This window comes from Cyprinus carpio, chromosome A7 (assembly GCF_018340385.1).
Source record: "Cyprinus carpio isolate SPL01 chromosome A7, ASM1834038v1, whole genome shotgun sequence".
Lineage (NCBI taxonomy): Eukaryota > Metazoa > Chordata > Actinopteri > Cypriniformes > Cyprinidae > Cyprinus > Cyprinus carpio.
In genome coordinates, this window is record NC_056578.1 from 28,625,517 (window position 1) to 28,645,193 (window position 19,677).

Below are 19,677 nucleotides of genomic sequence, written 5' to 3' on the forward strand. Positions count from 1 at the left end.
ATTGAATTTTGTTTACCAAATACCCCCTAAAAACTAAAAAATGGTTTATTATAAAACTGTGACCAGTGTCATGTGATGGCATTTTCTTCTGTGAAATTATGAACACATTATGATATATATAATTTTTATTTTTTTCTATGTTTGAGTTCCAATGATATAATGTCAAGGAGTATATTAACATCCTGTCAGCTATGTTGGGTACATTATTATGGTTTGCAATTTTTCTATGATTTTAATTCAAGTAAATATTACAATTTGATGTTAACCAGCTCAAGAAAATAATATTTGGTCGGCCAGACAAGGCCTGCCATTGAAATTAGTCAAAATGTTGAAATTGGTCAACATCAAATATCAAAATAGTTTAATGATTAAGCTTCGCAAATAGCAGATAAGTTACACTGATAAAATGTATAAACTAAAACAAATCGAAAGCATATTGTTTTTCCAATCTTTTCCTGATGTGAAATGTACCCTAAATTATATAAATATGCCTGCATGTACCCTCAACCCAGGTTTAAACCTAACTATACCATGAATCCTGTCCCTAACTTTACCTGTATCCCATCTCAATAGCAGCAAAAGTGTTTTGTAATACATAAACACAGGAAGTCCACTGTATTAATATGTATTCTGTGTATTTTTTTTAGTAGGCTACATACTAAAGACACTAAATATAAAGCAGGAACAAAATACTTAAATGTATATGTTTGGATAAATGCACTGTGTTCCACTTATCAAAATGAAAAAGGTGAACAGTGGGAGTAAATGGCCTAGTTTGTGGTGAGGAGGGTGGCCTCATGTATTATGGTGAGTCAGTGTGAACATGCTGTGGTGTGTGGCTGACTCAGGTGTGTGGAAAATGGCCTCGCCCTCATGTGTGCTGATACACGTTCACTTCCTGATTCAAATGCAGGAAGAAAGTGAAGGTGGCTGGTAGGACGTTATCACTTTTTTTTTTCATCTCCATGTTGAATCTTGTGGATTTACATGGAACTCAATAAACTACAAAATAACTTTCCTTAACATTTTACCTGTGAAGTTCATCAGAAGTATCGTGAGTCTCTTGAGTCAATTCAGTCTATGGCGAGATAAGTTAATGAAAGACCACGAGCTGCATCATGCAACTGTGTCTGTGTGGAAGAACAGGTTTAATAAAGTCATGTTCTTGAGCTCAGTGTTAAGGCTGTGAACTAAGAGTCAGTCTGTGCAGTCATGGGTTTACAAAAACACACTCATTTCCTTACTATATTTCTAAACACACATAAAGATCACAAAATGGATTTCCAAAACAAATGTGGAGCCAAGATAATATAAACAATTCATATATAATAAAAATGATCTTTGCAGTCATTTATATTTACCTATATTTACAGTCATTTAGAGTAGACATACACACAACCACTTCTCATGTTAGACAGAAACTACAGCACTTATTTATATAAGTATAAACACAAAATGTTTTCTGTCAGGGTTAGGTTTAGGAGTACGGTACGGGAACAGAATATAAAGTTTGTAGGGTATAAATATCATTATGTCTCCCACCTTCCTGGAAGGTCCGGGAATCTCTCACATGTTGACAGAGGCCCCCTGATGTCCACAGATTATATCTAATATCCTGGAAATTGAGCAAGAGAGAGAAGCCCTGTTTCCAGGGAATTGGTGTAGCTGCCTTCCTGAAATGAGCTTTTACAGGGTTGCCTGTGTCTGCAGAGAATCCTCATAGTTTTACATGAACAACTATTCTCACAACTAGCAGTGTGTTAAAACTGTGTAACAACATTTCTGTTATAGGTAACCCTAAAAAAAAAATAATAAAAAAAAATAATTCTGTTTAACCTTATCTGAAAGTTTTCTGTTACGGTTATGTTACTGTTTATATATAGCTGTATATTAAATCAATACAAGTCGTGTGTGTGTGTTTGTGTTTTGATGTACCTAAGTATTTTTGGGGGTCTTTTATCTTGTAAAGAGCTTCACTTCCGTCTTCCGCTGCAACGCTTGCCGTCGTTTCTTTTACTGTCTATGGTTTTATCACGCGCTAGGTTTAGCTTTTAGCATTGCGACTCGAAACTAACTTAAATGTTAATCATAAAGGTTTGAGGCTCTTTTCGCATCATTTTTTCCCCTCAGTGTGATCAATATGTCGTCGGTAGTGAACACTGAACACGCGGAGTGCAACGGAAATGCAATGGGGGTAAAAGTATAAATATACCGTCCTTGTCCCTGGTTTTGTATAGTCTCTGAAATAACGTTACTCGATATTGTTTGTTTCTCAGAAGCTCGTAAGGTTCTTTCTTATCGAGTCAACTCCAAATCTGACCAGGAGTGTGTGTTACAGTAACCGATCTTGTGTGGTTGTTGAAGGGTCAGGACCATCCTCGTGTGCTGATCCCGGAGCTCTGCAGGCTCTTCTATGAGCTGGGCTGGGTCACAGGAACCGGGGGAGGAGTAAGCCTGCGGCATGGGTTAGTCAACACATTTTACTACAGTAATTAAAATCCACAGTGTTCTGCAATATTCACTTGCTGTTTGGGTCAGTGACCTAAAAGGTATTCACGAAAAAGATGTATCAGTGCGACTCTTTGTATTCATGTTGGTTCCATATGAAAAACTTTTTAGGCTTTGTATTATATATAACTATTTTTGGTCTAGATTAATAGATAATCTTTCTTTTAGAGGATATTGTTGCTTTATCTTATTTTATTCATTTTTGTATGGGGATGGTTGTGTCACCATGGGCTGCGTTTACACTTGGCAATAACGAGCGACCTGTATCCGGATGTTGTCCACGTAAGTTACACATTGAGAAGACAAGTGTAAACGCACTTCTGATAGGATTGTTATCCGATCAGCGTGTCCTGGTGCAGAGGTGCTCGAGGACGCAATGTGATCGGATCTCAGTGTAATGTAAACGCAGTCCAGCCATCGTGTCTGCATTCGCAGGGGTCGCTTTTCATTCCACGGAAGTCAGGCGGCAGGAGAACATCTCCAAGTCACTAGCAACATTAATATACTGTGCTGAATAGCTGAGGGGCCACAAATATTTCAACACCTGTACGATTGCTGGCCGAGAGAATTTTAAGATTCAAAAAAAGCATTTAATTCCTAGAAATAAATTGCAACGAAGCTTGGTGTCGACGACTTGGAGTTATGCAAAAAGCGACGTAGAGGAACATCAGATGCATGTTTTCCAAAGACATGAAAAGAATGAAAGGAAAGAGTAAAGATATAAGGTAGCAAGTACCAAATACATGTGTTTCAAATAAACGTTACACCATACTGCTGCTGCTGTTCTTTCAATAAGCGAATTTAAAAGGTATACAATAAATGAAATGCCACAGGAACATACAATAGTAAACCTTTGTCTTATTAAATCATGACACCACATAAAATATAAAAAGGTGTAATCATTTATCCAGTTTAGTAAAATAAATGAACACTAATAAAATAAAGTAGCAAACAGGTTTGTGTTATTGAGATGACTCCAATACTTTTTCCATATCATGCTAAAGTTTTCAGACTGTGAGCCATTCACACTTAAAGGACTGATTATGGACATGGGAAGGTTCTTTGAATTGCAAACTTGACTCTGAACTGCTGCTAATCATTATTCTTTTGTCTATAATCTGACCATCGCAACCAGACACACCACCACTTAAACAATCATTTCATCATTGCATACGCGCGAGTCATGTTTACATTAATCTACACCCCGCCTCCAGCAGCGCGGGGGTGTTTGTTCGGAAACAGTATACTGTTGCTCAGCCTTTTAGAACTTCTTTTTGCCCCCGAACGAAAACGAACTTCGTTTAAAGTATATCGGGGCCTTTAGTTTAAGATTGATTCAGGACCAATCAGTGAGCAACAGTCTTTTGAAGACTGTGAGCTTTAAATAGGGTCTAAATCAGGGGGTCAAACTCAGTTCCTGGAGGGCCAGAGCCCTGCTGAGTTTAGATTCAACCCTTTTTAAATGCACCTGATCCAGCTAATCGAGTCCTGCAGGCTTATTTGAAAACGACATGTTATGTTTTTTTGAGCAGGGTTGGAATGAAACTCTGCAGGGCTGCGGCAGGAGCTGAGTTTGACACCCCTGTAGCATGAAGCGAGATGAACAAACTCAGAGTTGCAGAGTAAGTTTTGAGTTGACAAACCCAACCGGGTTTAGATCAGGATCAGCTGTTGCACAACAATTGGTATAAACGTTTTCTGTCAACTCAGGTTTGATCCAGAATTATTGAGGTGATTAAACTCTAAAAAGAGACACAACAATCAAACACCCAATCAAACATAAAGAGATAATCATCAGTTTGATTTACTTCTCGCAAGAGTCAGCACAATTCATTTCTTTGTTGAAGATGAAGAGATTGTTATGAACAAATACCATGAACTGAAACACATTTACAAGACAGGAATAAACACTGCTGCAGTAAAAGTTTGAGAACGCAGCTACTAACTATATCAGTGCAAGTAAATCAACTGAATTTAAATAATTTATATTACAAGGAGGTCAAAAAAAAAACAAACTTGATATTAATCGTTAACTTGTATAATTATATGAATATATTATATGACTTATACATAATCATAATCTATAAAATATAACTATAATAAACAATTAGCAGCAAAAGATTTGTCTCTAAAATTTTATCACTAAAAACTTTATTAATTAATTTGTAATGAAAGATAAAGGGGGTGGCTTTATTGCATCAGATATCAAGTTCAGGTTGAGCTTTATTGTCATTCCGCTAAATGTGTGTACATACAGTAGAACGAAATGTTGTGCCTCACAGGAACACGGTGCTACATAAATACAGACATACAACAATGAAGTAAAACAGTATAAACCTATACACAACTAACCTTACTGACTTACTGACAAGATTTTGACTATAAATATACTATATATAAATGTTTACCTATACATAAACTAAAAAAAAATAAAAAATACAAACTATATGAATGCTTCACATAATACTGTACATGTGCAAAGAGAAACATCATAAGTCAAGCTGCTGGCTGGGGGACAGTGCAAGATGATTTGTAAACACACACATTTTACTGAGATTACACTTATAAATAACAGATATATGTTACTTTGCTCAGAGCTGATTGGTCCAGCCTTGGTTTACGATCTCTAACTCAGTCCTGTAGCATAAGTTACCATAGTGATGAAACCCGCTCAAAACCAACCCACCTTCTTGAGCCCGAAAACTCAGAGTCTGTTCAAACTAAATGCTACCTTACCTGGGTAAAAACTGAAACTATATATAATTAGCGATTGAGAGAGAGAGAGACCTGCGTCTGTGCGTCTCTCTCTACAAATAGCGTAGCTGTGACTTTATTTACTTCAAAAACAGCAATTCCCCCCCCTCGTTGGTGAGGAATATAATGTAGTGCTCCAGTATCTAAGCTATTTTATTAATAAAAGTCATGGGGCAGCATTGACAAGTTTGTGTGCTCCTGAAAGTTTGTGTGTGTGCAGCCTGATCTCTCTCTCGCTCCGTGTGTGTGTGTCAATGAAACCATTGCATTAATATAGAAGGCGATTCAGCTGACCGAGTAGACTATTTAGACAGACCATTGTATTAATATATATATATATATATATATATATATATATATATATATATATATATATATATATATATATATATAAAATTAATTTCTGGCACTATGGCATTTCTGCACTGTGTCGGAGATGTTGTCGTGTTTCTAATAAGATTAGTCACAAACATGATCCCTGCATGATCCCCGCACGAAAACTCTTAGTTTATAGTGAATATGTGTTCCTTATTCTAAAGTGTTACCAAAGCAACGATACTACTTCTCAAGACTTGGATTAAACCACTTGATTCATATGAATTCGTTTTACAACTTTTGTTGGTTACCTGGACTTTAAACAGAGGAACAATAACCTCTTAGGTTTCATTAAGAATATTTTAATTTGTGTTTTAAAGTTGACTCAAGGTCATTCCTGGGTTGATTTGGGGAATTCGTGGCCTAGTGGTTAGGGACTTTGACTCCTAACTCTAAGATTGTGGGTTCGAGTCTTGTGCCAGCAATACCATGACTGAGGTGTCCTTGAGCAAGGCACCGAACCCCCTACTGCTCCCTGAGCGCCACAGTATAAATGGCCCACTTCTCCGGGTGTGTGTTCACTGCTGTGTGTGTGCACTTTTGATGGGTTAAATGCAGAGCACGAATTCTGAGTATGGGTTCACCATACTTGGCTGTATGTCACGTCACTTTCACTTTTTTCACTTTCACTTCACTTTCTTTTTCCATCACTTTAATGCCCATCCAAATGATTTTTAATTGAGAAATTAAAAACATGCATGTACCCATGTACTTACAAATGTATGAAATTTATTGGACTGTATAATTTTTTTTTTCTTTTTCCAGTGAGCACATTTACATAGCTCCCTCAGGTGTTCAGAAGGAGAGAATACAAGTAAGGTATTTATTTTTATTTTTATTTTTTTTATTGTGTCATACGCAACACACTAGTATATCCTTCCACTCCTGTTTATAGCCAGAAGACTTGTTTGTGTGTGACATTGATGAGAAGGACATCAGTTGTCCACCTCCACAGAAGAATCTGAAGAAAAGCCAATGCACGCCCCTCTTCATGAACGCCTACACAATGAGAGGTACCTGTCCGCACACAGTGGGTTGCTTCTGTTCTTTACTTTATCTAAAATACATTGTCATTTAATTTTCACAGGAGCTCAGGCAGTTATCCATACACACTCAAAGTCTGCTGTCATGGCAACTCTCATGTGTCCTGGCAAGGAGTTCCGCATCACGCATCAAGAGATGATCAAGGGGATTCGAAAAGGAAACTCTGGTACAAACTACAGGTTGTACTTGCTGCAAAGATGCTTCACTCATGCTGTTTTACATTAGTAATATGTAACGTTGTTCTTGTCAAATAGTATTTCATCCAAAAATTAACAGTTGTGATGATAATGCCAGCATTTAAAATCCAGCTTTTACTTTACTGTTTCTGTGTGTTTTAACTCAGATATGATGACACTCTAGTTGTTCCAATTATTGAGAACACCCCAGAGGAGAAAGACTTGAAAGAGCGCATGGCCCGAGCCATGGAGATGTACCCCGACTCCTGCGCTGTTCTCGTCCGCAGACACGGGGTCTACGTCTGGGGAGAGACCTGGGAGAAAGCAAAGACAATGTGAGCTATAGGAAATGAAATGCACATCTCAGGGATATATTCTGTGTATGTATACAATATTTATCTTTTAAATCTCTGTTATTTTTCAGGTGTGAATGTTATGACTACTTATTTGACATAGCAGTGCAGATGAAACAGTGTGGCCTGGAACCCTCTGCTCTTCCCACTGAAGATAAAGGCATTGTTTGATACATATTTATCAGATATTACCACTATGTTTTCAAAACAATAAATGCTTATTGGACTTTTCAAGATGTACAGATCTGCATTTGAAATTTAAAATTTTCACAACAGTATTCTTTTCAATATTGTTTACAAATTTTAATGTCAGTTACCTGCAAACAGAATGAAATATTACAATGGCTAGCATGACAGTCTACAGCATTCTGAAACTAATTAATGTCATTCTTCTTTTTGTGTGGATGCTTTGATGCTCAGCAACAATGGCATCATAATGTCATGATTAGCATCTGTTGCCTAATTTGGTCACTGTTTGTATTCAAATGAAATTGCAATAAAATAAAAGTGCTTATAATTTTATTGGTTTTCTGCACAAGCTTTTTTTTTTTTTTTTTAAGTTACTGTCCACAAACTCTTGAACAGTTACAGTAGTAAAGGTAGGGTGACCATACGTCCTCTTTTCCCAGGACATGTCCTCTTTTTGGATTTACAAAAATGCGTCCGGCCATTATATATAGCCAGGAGATGGCACTGTTGTCTCTATGGCTTTCTTGTACTTCGCAAGAATTCCTGTGGAAGCGCCCTCTGCGACTTCAAACATGTGTGCATTAGTCATTTTTAGTATGTCTGCATTTAACAGCTTGAGTGTCAGTGGAATATGAAAACAGTTGTGTTGTGCCAGAGTCTGGACTCGAATCAGATGTTATTTGAGGGAATCCGTGTAGCCATGTTTTATACCATCCATTTGGTACTACTTCTGCCGGCCCATCTATTTGAATGAACATTCTCAAAGGCCCTGTAATTCACAAGCTGCCCGCGCCTAGAAGCTACGGGGCACGTCTGAACTGAGCTTGGGTGATTCAAACCCCTTCAGAGGCTGGTCTCATCATCTCTCCATATGTTGTTGCAGTTAACATCTCTGAGGCAGTGCCTCTTGTTGTTGAGCAGGTTTCATCAGCTTGCTCAGTCCGATCAAAATATGATCAAATCTGTTGCACGCTCCTTTCAAAACTGCTGCAGACTATCAATGGCACAGATATAAAGGCAACTGATGCTGAGTGAAGAATGTCCATAATGCACCTTTCATTTATTAGATATAGTCTTTATATTGCTATATTTATGAATTGACTTATATATATATATATATATATATATATATATATATTACACACATATATACATATGTATATATGTGTGTATATATTTGTATATGTGTATGTGTATATATATTTGTATATGTATATATATATATGTATATGTATATATATATATATATATATGTATGTGTATATATATATATATATATATATATATATATATATATATATATATATATATATATATATATACATACATATGTAACTAATATGTAACTAATGATTAAACAGGCATTTTGGTTCAGGGATTAGACTACAATGACTGTTTTGCAGGTTTTTTGTTGGTTTTTTTTTTTTTTTTTTTTTTTTTTTTTTTTTTTTTTTGCATGTGCAGGTCATGAAGAAGACACGACAGAAAGTTTCACTATCAGAAAGAGCTTTATTGCCAGGTATGTTACACATATGAGGAATTTGTTTTGGTGACAGAAGCTTCCACAGCATAAACAGAATGACAGTGACAAGTCAAGACAGATAATAAAAAGAATAAAAATAGAGTAATTAAATAGGAAATATCTATATATATCTATATCTATCTATCTATCTATCTATATATATATATATATATACACACACACACACACAAAATAGACAATAGATAGTATTTGTGTGTACAGGTATGTTATGCATAGTACAAATGCAAGGAAATGTAAATAAGTATGGTGTTAAATATACTTATGTATAAAAAGTGTTGTGGGTTACATGTTTATTGCAAAGTTAGGTGTTCATGAGATGGATTGCTTGAGGGAAGAACTTATTCTTATGCATAGCCATTGGTGCTCAGTACTTCTAGCGCCAACCAGATGGCAACAGATCAAAGAGGAAGTGCTGGTGTGGAGGTCCAGAATGACTTTAGGAATCTATGTGGAACTCCCACTTCAGATCCTGAGAGATGGTGGTGCCCAGGAACCTGAATGATTCTACTGCTGTTTATGATGGTGAGTGCAGATCATCATTTTAAAGGGATACTCCTTCCCAAAATGAGAATTTTGCCATCAATCACTTACCCCCATGTTGTTCCGAAGCCGTAAAAGCTTCGTTCGTCTTCAGAACACCATTTAAGATATTTTGGATGAAAACAGGGAGGCCTGGGACTGTTAAATAAAGTTGTTATTTTTGTTTTCTTTGTGTACAAAAAAGTATTCTTGTCACTTCATAACGTTACGGTTGAATCACTGATGGCAGATGGAGTATTCCAATGCTTTTTATACTTTTCTGGACCTTGACACTGTTATTTATGGGACAGGCTCAAGCCTACCGGGTTTCATCCAAAATATCTTAAATTGTGTTCCGAAGACGAACAAAGCTTTTACGGCAGGCTCGGGTAAGCCCACTGCTGAAGAAACCATCTCTAAATCCAGCACTTCTAGAAAACTACAGACCGGTATCCCTTCTTCCATTCATTGCAAAGACACTCGAACGAGCTGTGTTCAACCAGCTCTCTATGTTTCTTGTACAGAACAACCTCCTGGACAGCAACCAATCTGGCTTCAAAAGTGGCCACTCAACTGAGACTGCCCTGCTCTCGGTTACTGAAGCCCTGCGACTGGCAAGAGCAGCTTCAAAATCCTCAGTTCTCATTTTGCTGGACTTGTCTGCTGCTTTTGACACTGTTAATCACCAGATTCTCCTGTCCACCCTCAGAAAGATGGGCATCTCTGGAACCGCTCTCCAGTGGCTTAACTCCTACCTTTCTGATAGATCCTTCATGGTGTCTTGGAGGGGTGAAGTTTCTAAGTCACAACAACTTGCTACTGGGGTTCCTCAAGGCTCAGTACTTGGACCGCTTCTCTTCTCCATCTACATGACGTCATTAGGATCTGTCATTCAGAAGCATGGCTTTTCCTATCACTGCTATGCTGATGACACTCAACTCTACTTCTCATTCCAACCAGATGACCCGACGGTAGTTGCTCGCATTTCAGCCTGTCTGAGTGACATTTCTAGCTGGATGAATGACCATCACCTTCAGCTCAACCTTACTAAGACTGAACTGCTGGTGGTTCCAGCTAACCCATCGTTTCATCACAACTTCTCTATACAGCTGGGTTCGTCAACCATAACTCCTTCCAGGACAGCCAGAAACCTAGGAGTTGTGATGGATAATCAGTTAAGCTTCACAGAACATATTGCTACAACGACCCGGTCCTGCAGATTTGCCTTATACAACATTAGGAAGATTAGACCCTTCCTGTCAGAGCAAGCCACCCAACTTCTTGTCCAAGCTCTTGTTCTCTCCAGACTGGACTATTGTAATGCTCTTCTGGCGGGCCTTCCTGCATGTACTATCAAGCCTCTACAACTGATCCAGAATGCAGCAGCGAGGGTTGTCTTCAATGAGCCAAAAACAGCTCATGTGACTCCTCTCCTCATCAGGTTACACTGGCTACCAGTAGCCGCTCGCATCAAGTTCAAGGTACTGATGCTTGCCTACAAGACGACCACTGGCACGGCGCCAACATACCTAAACTCACTAGTTCAGTCTTATGCTCCCTCCAGAAGTTTGCGCTCTGCAAGTGAACGACGTCTTGTGGTGCCATCCCAAAGAGGTTCAAAATCACTCTCACGGACTTTTTCCTGGACTGCGCCCAGCTGGTGGAATGACCTCCCGATCTCAATTCGAACAGCTGAGTCTTTACTCATTTTTAAAAAACATCTAAAGACTCATCTTTTTTGCCTGCACTTAACCAACTAATACTAGTACTTACCTTTTCTTTTTCTTGTCTATCATATTCAAAAAAAAAAAAAAAAAAAAAAAAAAAAAAACCCTGGCTACGTGTTCTGTACTAGACTAACTGAGACTTGTCATAGCACTTGTATACCGTTGTTGTTATCTCGTTGATCTGATTGTTTCTACTGTTCTCATTTGTAAGTCGCTTTGGATAAAAGCGTCTGCTAAATGATTAAATGTAAATGTAAATGTAATGTACGGGTTTGGAACGACATGGGGGTAAGTGATTAATGACAAAATTTTCATTTTGCCGTGAAGTAACCCTTTAAGTAGAATTCAGAAAGCCTTGTTATTAGCGACACTGGTGGCCATTAAGTAAACTGCAGCCAGCAACTTATAAGATAAACTCACGTGAAGTTATTTTTCGTTATTTGCTTAGAAGTAAAAATAAGTTGGAAATACATTTGCAGTGATATACTGTTTAGGAACATCCAGACGCCATCCACACTGATGAGAGTGCAGTTTAGATAAATATGTAAATATGTGCTGCGCACTTTTAATAACAAAATAAACACACAACAAAAATGAATGAACTTTAAAATTTATGTTAAAAAGATACATTACAACTTACTGAAATTTTTACCCTTCACCCTCCTAGAGGCTGATTCCTAAGGTTGTGACCGCCATAAAAATTCATTGGGATGCAGCAGCAGTGGGTGAAAAAAAAAAGAGAGATATCGCAAAGATCCATCCAAATCCGTTCATAACTATGTTTTCAAACCTTAAAACCAATGCAAACTACAACACACCCATTTTTATACTTATTCAGAGAAATAAGTATTCTCAGTGACAGAGGTGTGTAGTGCAACATCTTACACAAACTCAGCTGTTAATGGACAAATGAATGCCTGCATGACAGTTCAACCTTTTCCATCATGTTTATGCATTCGTAACATTGCCAAAAGTATTCTGGTTGTGTTTTGGAAAGTGAGAAATGCACTGGTAAAACTTCAATGACGCTTTTCAAAATTTACATTTGGACTATGCAACTAAGTTCCACAGGAAGAAAGACACTCTAGCCCAGACAGGCAGAAGACACACAGACATTTGCAACAAGGTTAAGCTCCAGCGAGCAAACCTTCACTTCAAGATACTATTGTCTGCGTGTTCCAGACTAAGGACCTTCTGCTCCTAATTCAGGGCAACGTCTGCGTTCCAAATTTTAGAACCCTCTGGTGCTCAAGGAGATCCTTCTTTTAAGGTCTGGCTTTACATCCTACAGCGCTTCATGTTCAAGGTTGTTGAAATGGATTCCTGCTCACTCAACCACAGAGAACGTAAATATAATTTATGCAAATGTCTTCCAGAAACTGAGGCAATATTGCACATTATCAGTAGCTTATATGATATGCTAATTTACATTAGAATTAAATCAAACTCAAGCTTTTTTGAATCAGAATTGTAAAAGTTTTCACATTTGTTCTTCTATTTGAGATAAAAATGAAATGGAAATGAACTAAAGCCACCTAAATTGACTATGCATGTATGCAGGTACTTTGAACATAAATTGCTCTTATTGATTTCAAGCACATAACCTTGTCTGAAAGGTTTTAGAGGATTTAGAGTGGGTGCATATGAAGACGTTACAATGGTATAGACATGGGTTGTTCTCTATGTGTCCTGTAGTGCATGTGTTATGTTTTATGTTTAACAGTCATGATTAATGAGTAGAACATCATTAAAAGAGTCTGCACAATGCTTGAAATACAACTTATTACCAGGTGCATAATAATAATAATACTCAGCTTCTATTATTTTTATTTGTATGTGGGTAAAAAGCAACCTGTCTTGAATCAAGTATTAATATCTGAATAAAATATGCACAATTCTTTTAGTTATAACTGAATTAATGTTACCACAATGTTTATGTTAAAAAACAAAAACTAATTTAAAAATCAAGGCGACATGATACATTGAGATGTCTGAGTTTTCAGAATAACGGGATAATAATATCTTAATATGGAAGAATATAATATAATAGTATATTCATAATGTTATTTAACAAACAATGGTTTGCTAAATGCAAAATGTCTTGCCAATATATAATTGTTATACATAGTTTTAAGTGATTCTTAATATTCAGTGAACTTTTTATTTCTGAAGAATAGAAAATCTTGCAAAGGAAAGACATGATTTGCTGTAGTTTTTTTTTTTTAAGATGCACGTATAGCTCAATACGTAATGCACAAACATCAATCACTGTGGCAATCAAAAAATATCAAGTAAAAAGATGAGCTCTGAACAACAACACATCACAAATAACTAACAGTGACAACGAAAAACAATAACAACAGCATAAATTAAGTCAGCAAAAAGCCAAACAATATTAACGGTAACCAAATATTTAATTTATGCTGCAGTGCATGATGGGAGCTCCCTTGACAAATCAGCAATATTCGTTTGCTCAGACATTTGGAGCGATATTGTTGGGCTAACATGTTTTTATGTTGATACAAGGTAACTCAAGGTAATTTCTGTGACTCAACAAACTGTGTGCTGGAGAAAATCTCATTTTTATATTATTTTTATATTATTTTTCCAGTTTTTCATCAACACTGTAAAATACCTTTGAGCCACATTGGATAGTTTTGAAATGAGTCACACAAGTCACAAGGTGGGCAATGAATATACAACAGGATATGTAATATTTTTTCTCAGTTTATAATGAAGGTCTGATGCGGTCATCTCCTGCATGGCTAAAAGAATGGAATCTGGTGGAATGGGCAAGAGCACTGGGATACATTAAGGAGGTAATCACAATGCTTTTTTGACTATGCTCCATCAATGCCTAGCAGTGAAAAATCAGGGTATGCAGCTCTCGCTGAGCTGCGTCTCTAGAGACATCGATCATTCCAGGTCCCTTCCATAGGCTTTGCTTGTTTTGCACACATGCTCATTTGCAGATTGATTCAGGCTCCATCGATTCAAAGCCTTGAGTCAACCAGCTATGTCCTCACAATTATAAGAATGACATCTTATATCCCTCGCCATCACTGAAGTAAAATAAAAGGTAAAACACTGATGATTAAAGCTGTGAGTGGGCATTTGTGAATTAATAGTGTGAAATTATTTGTGTTCTTGTGATTTATTTATTTTAGAAGTACTGTATATTAGCAAATAAGCTATTAGAAGTGTGTGATATAAAAGTCACAGTGAGTTCTTGATGGAGAATCAGTCACCTGTTTTTCAGTGAGACTTCTATTTCAAGAGTTCGGTGTGTCTGAGAGCAGTCAAATTGCAGGTAACAATGCTCACATTACTTCATAGAGGCAGCCATAGCAACAGAGACATGCAGCTGAGTGAACAGAGATGACAAACCTACATCACAGTTCTACATTTAAATATCCTAAAGTACAAACCCAATTCCAAAAAAGTTGGGACTCTGTACAAATTGTGAATAAAAACAGAATGCAATGATGTGGAAGTTTCAAATTTCAATATTTTATTCAGAATACAACATAGATGACATATCGAATGTTTAAACTGAGAAAATGTATCATTTTAAGGGAAAAATAAGTTGATTTTAAATTTCATGGCATCAGCACATCTCAAAAAAGTTGGGACAAGGCCATGTTTACCACGGTGTAGCATCCCCTCTTCTTTTTATAACAGTCTGCAAATGTCTGGGGACTGAGGAGACAAACTGCTCAAGTTTAGGAATAGGAATGTTGTCCTATTCTTGTCTAATACAGTCTTCTAGTTACTCAACTGTCTTAGGTCTTCTTTGTTGCATCTTCCTCTTTATGATGCGCCAAATGTTTTCTATGGGTGAAAGATCTGGACTGCAGGCTGGCCATTTCAGTAAGCGGATCCTTCTTCTATGCAGCCATGATGTTGTAATTGATGCAGTATGTGGTCTGGCATTGTAATGTTGGAAAATACAAGGTCTTCCCTGAAAGAGACGACGTCTGGATGGGAGCATATGTTGTTCTAGAACTTGGATATACCTTTCAGCATTGATGGTGCCTTTCCAGATGTGTAAGCTGCCCACGCCACACGCACTCATGCAACCCCATACCATCAGAGATGCAGGCTTCTGAACTGAGTGCTGATAACAACTTGGGTTGTCCTTGTCCTCTTTAGTCCGGATGACATGGCGTCCCAGTTTTCCAAAAAGAAACAGAACAGTTTTCCACTTTGCCACAGTCCATTTTAAATGAGCCTTGGCCCAGAGAAAACGCCTGCGCTTCTGGATCATGTTTAGATATGGCTTCTTTTTTGCCCTATAGAGTTTTAGCCGGCAACGGCCAATGGCACGGTGGATTGTGTTCAAGGACAATGTTTTCTGGAAGTATTCTTGAGCCCATGTTGTGATTTCCATTACAGTAGCATTCCTGTATGTGATGCAGTGCTGTCTAAGGGCCCGAAGATCACGGGCATCCAGTATGGTTTTCCGGCCTTGACCCTTACGCACAGAGATTGTTCCAGATTCTCTGAATCTTTGGATGATATTATGCACTGTAGAAGAACTTCAAACTCTTTGCAATTTTTCTCTGAGAAACTCCTTTCTGATATTGCTCCACTATTTTTCGCCGCAGCATTGGGGGAATTGGTGATCCTCTGCCCATCTTGACTTCTGAGAGACACTGCCACTCTGAGAGGCTCTTTTTATACCCAATCAAGTTGCAAATTGGTCCTCCAGCTGTTCCTTATATGTACATTTAACTTTTCCGGCTTTTTATTGCTACCTGTCCCAACTTTTTTGGAATGTGTAGCTCTCATGAAATCCAAAATGAGCCAATATTTGGCATGACATTTCAAAATGTCTCACTTTCAACATTTGATATGTTTATCTATATTCTATTGTGAATAAAATATACGTTTATGAGATTTGTAAATTATTCCATTCCTTTTTTACTCACAATTTGTACAGTGTCCCAGCTTTTTTTGGAATCGGGTTTGTAGACGGAAAACAATTACTGAACACAAGGCCATAACCATTATAGACATTGATTGGATATGGTCAAATTGTCCCCCCTTGTATTATTCCATTATGCATCACACCCTTTTTTTTTTTTTTTTTTTTTTTGGCTGGTCTTCTTGAGCAGTTTAAAGTAATTGGCAAATTTAAAAGTGATTTAAAAGCGATTAAAGTAAATGTTTAAGATGACCAATCAAAGAAGGCAGGCTTTACCGTTCACAGAAGCCAAGTTCGAATTCCAACAGTGAAAAAGAGATTTATGTGACGCAATTAATATTTGAATTGTTATGACAGAAATGTAAGTAATATCTAGTGATGCAAACTATTAATTTCTTTAACTGAAAGTAGCCCATATTATTTACATAAACCATGTCATGTAATTCATAATTGAATGTGAGAGACAAGAAACATTAACAGAGACGTTAAGGAATATTAGACATACAATTTAGAGTCGGTGTGCATATTTTAGAATAAAAATATTATTTACAAATAGTTTAAATGTATTCCGAAAAATTTTATTTTTGTATTATTTAATGACTTTTTGAATTTTAGAATGACAATATATATATAAATCTTTGCTAGGTTTATGATGTTAATAAATGGAAACATATCATCACATTCTGTAACCTGTAATCACATCTGCCCCCCAAGAGAAGGTTATGGCCTTGCCTGGACAATACGATGAGCATGTGTACTTGAGCATATTATATTGTGTAGATTTTTCTGGATTTGAGATTTCACCTGGTCCGAGAGAAAATGAAGTAGCTAAAAACATTAGATCTGTTCCATTATTTTACCACATCTGGTGGAGTGTTTATTGCGAAAACAACAATTTTGCAAGGTGTCAGGAGGCACAACAGGCGTGTGAGTCATCTTAATATTATTGTGAGAGGGTTTTTTCCTCTCTAATCCAAATGTGATCTCCCTATTTTTTATTTAGTCTCTGCAGGAAACCATGCAACATATGAGGCTTTGCCTTATGTCAAGATGATCCGAGTCAGTTCCATCAAGCAAAATGGCCCAGATATTGTGTTTTAAAGGGATTGTTTGCCTCCCACCCCCACTCCAAATGAAGATTCTGTCTTCATTTATGCCCCTTATGTTGTTCCTAACATGTATGACTTTCTTTCTTCTGTGGAACATAAAAGGAGATATTTTAAAAATATGTTACAAAGACCAGTACGGTTAAATGTAGTTTGGACATCAACATTCTACAAAATTACTTCAACAAACTAAAGCCAAAAAGATGATATAATAATACCTGCATGTCTGCTATTAATCAACCGTAATGAACTTCTGTATACCACATTTAAAAAAAAATAATAATAATTGATGTATGATCTGACAAGTTAACTAGGTGATTTGATGCCCATTTTCTCTCTCTTTCTCTCCTCACTCACTTTCTTTTTTCATTCTCCTGTCTTTTTCCTTCCCACTGCTCCTCTCACCGATCCCTTTGTATTTCTTTGAAATTGCTGGCTATTGGTGGGAGATTCCTATCAGAACAGGTTTTGAACTGAGGGAGACACAGAGCACTTGTAGAATAACAATGAGGCCATGGCTCAGGCGCTAATATTAACTTATTGAAAGAGTTCCCAGGAATTGTGTTGCCATTGCTGTCTTTAGGAAATGTCAACATGAATATTAGTCTTTTGATTTTGAAGCTATTAATAAAGGCCATGAAAAGGTAAATCCATTAGAGGAGGCAATAAGTAACATTCAGGAGTCTCAGATGTTTCAATTTCGTGTTAGGAAGATAACGTCTTTAAACTCTGAAATTGATGTTTTTTGTTCTGCAGAGCTCTGTATTTCACAAATCCGGTGAAAGTATTTTATTATCCTTAGTTTTATTCAATAAACTGTCGTTGTGTCATACATAACTGCAGGGAATTGTGTTCTGTTATGCAGCGCAAGCCAGTTGCTGGTGTTTAGATACACCACTCTCATTTTGCAGAGACTTTTTTTTTTTCCAGACACAAAAATAAACCAGGATTGAAATAAACCCAGTGTTACATAACATCAGACAAATAACTCTTGCAGTCTCTCAGTCTGTGCCTGCCTTCCAATTTGTTGTTCATGCTGTTCTGTTAGTTTTGCTATTCGCTTCTTAACAAGGACGCAGGTGCTTTGACGGAAATTCAATTTGATACCATTAATGAGAAGATTCCCTTTGTATGAAAACGCAGAAGTGCTTAGGGGATTTTTTTGTGTGTGTAGGTTTTGTGCTACAGTCTATTAATGAAACATTATGCACATTGGAGAGTTTCTCTGCCATGCTACAGTGAGCTAGAAGTGCTCAGTGATTTCCAAGGAGAGGTCAACCTAAAGTGGGAATCCCTTAGCCAAAACCCTTAGAGAATTAGGACTAGCTAGTCGTGTAAGCCAACAGTGTGCACTTGCACATAAATCACACTCTTTAGATTCGAAGCCTTCCAGTTAGTGAGGTGCCTATGTGATTCGGCTCCCAGTAAGCCTAGTTTCTTGTGTCTATTCTGGCTTAATTTTGGAATTTAGAGGGTTTTATGGTAACAATGTTTTGATCTGATGACTGCATGCTGATGTTTTCAGTTTTATAAACCTCAAGACATCCTCTCTGAAGAAAACTCGAGAACTGATTCAAAGTTGTACGTTTCATAAAATTTCTTTGTTGCTAATTATGGGATTATGATAGCATTCCACAGTCAAATCATTACAGAAGCGCTGGATTTCCAAGAGAATCCATAGTGGCACATATGAATGCATTGTGACTTTCCTAGTAGTGACAATGTTTGCCAAGTATAGTCATTGCCTGCGGCAAACTGCACCAGCAGGTTGTGAAGACCAGGAGCTTATTGAGTGATAGGAGGGTGACGTCAATTTGTGAGTCCTTTGGGAGCTATTCTCCTGAGCTCCTTATTTTTAACATTCCATATAGTGCCATAAGTCTTCTGACAGGTTGGTTTGTTATTTCGTGAGGGATAGGTATCAAGTGTGACAAGTCAGGTGATAGATAGATCGGTCCCTTTTGTTCAGCAGATAAAACACTGTTGTCGACACTGCTGGTCCCTTTTATCTGCGACTCAAGATATTCCTCCCATATAAAATCTTTGCAGCAAATAGGAGGATAGATGGTCCTACATCCTGCAATTTGCTGAGTCTTGATCAGACTAAACAGAAACGCCTTGGGAAGTCATTACACTTCTATTATTTGAAAGGACATGAAGGAATGGCTATATGGGCAAAGCTCCTGCAGAGAGCCCTTCCATTCAGCCTTGTAAATCAGACAATCCATAGAGGAAGTGTCACAGGAGCATTGAAATACTCTGCTTGTGATTAGCCTTTGACCATGTGGCCACATATTTGCTTAAAAACCACTCTGGGCCTTTATATTTCACAGCTCTTCAAAAACACTCTTACTGTACATCCCGAATGCAAGATGGTGCTTAGATTCAGGCACAGCATTAAAGACGAAATGTATTTGTTCCAGTCAGAAATGCTCTGATCAGCATGACACCTCAGT

The 19,677-nt window shown here is 37.3% G+C and overlaps 1 protein-coding gene across 2 annotated transcripts; it reads left to right on the forward strand.

The window, feature by feature from the left end:
- Positions 1–1,987: 1,987 nt before the first annotated feature.
- LOC109088107 (methylthioribulose-1-phosphate dehydratase) lies at positions 1,988–7,732 on the forward strand. Of its 2 annotated transcripts, none has more exons than XM_042760681.1 (7): positions 1,988–2,194; positions 2,365–2,465; positions 6,403–6,451; positions 6,533–6,650; positions 6,725–6,860; positions 7,025–7,192; positions 7,282–7,732. In XM_042760681.1, the coding sequence occupies exons 1-7, from the start codon at positions 2,141–2,143 to the stop codon at positions 7,379–7,381; spliced, it is 726 nt and encodes a 241-aa protein (XP_042616615.1). In that variant the 5' UTR covers positions 1,988–2,140; the 3' UTR covers positions 7,382–7,732. The 2 variants fall into 2 exon arrangements, with proteins under 2 accessions (XP_042616615.1, XP_042616614.1); XM_042760680.1 differs by having other exon boundaries at positions 1,993–2,200.
- Positions 7,733–19,677: the final 11,945 nt, after the last annotated feature.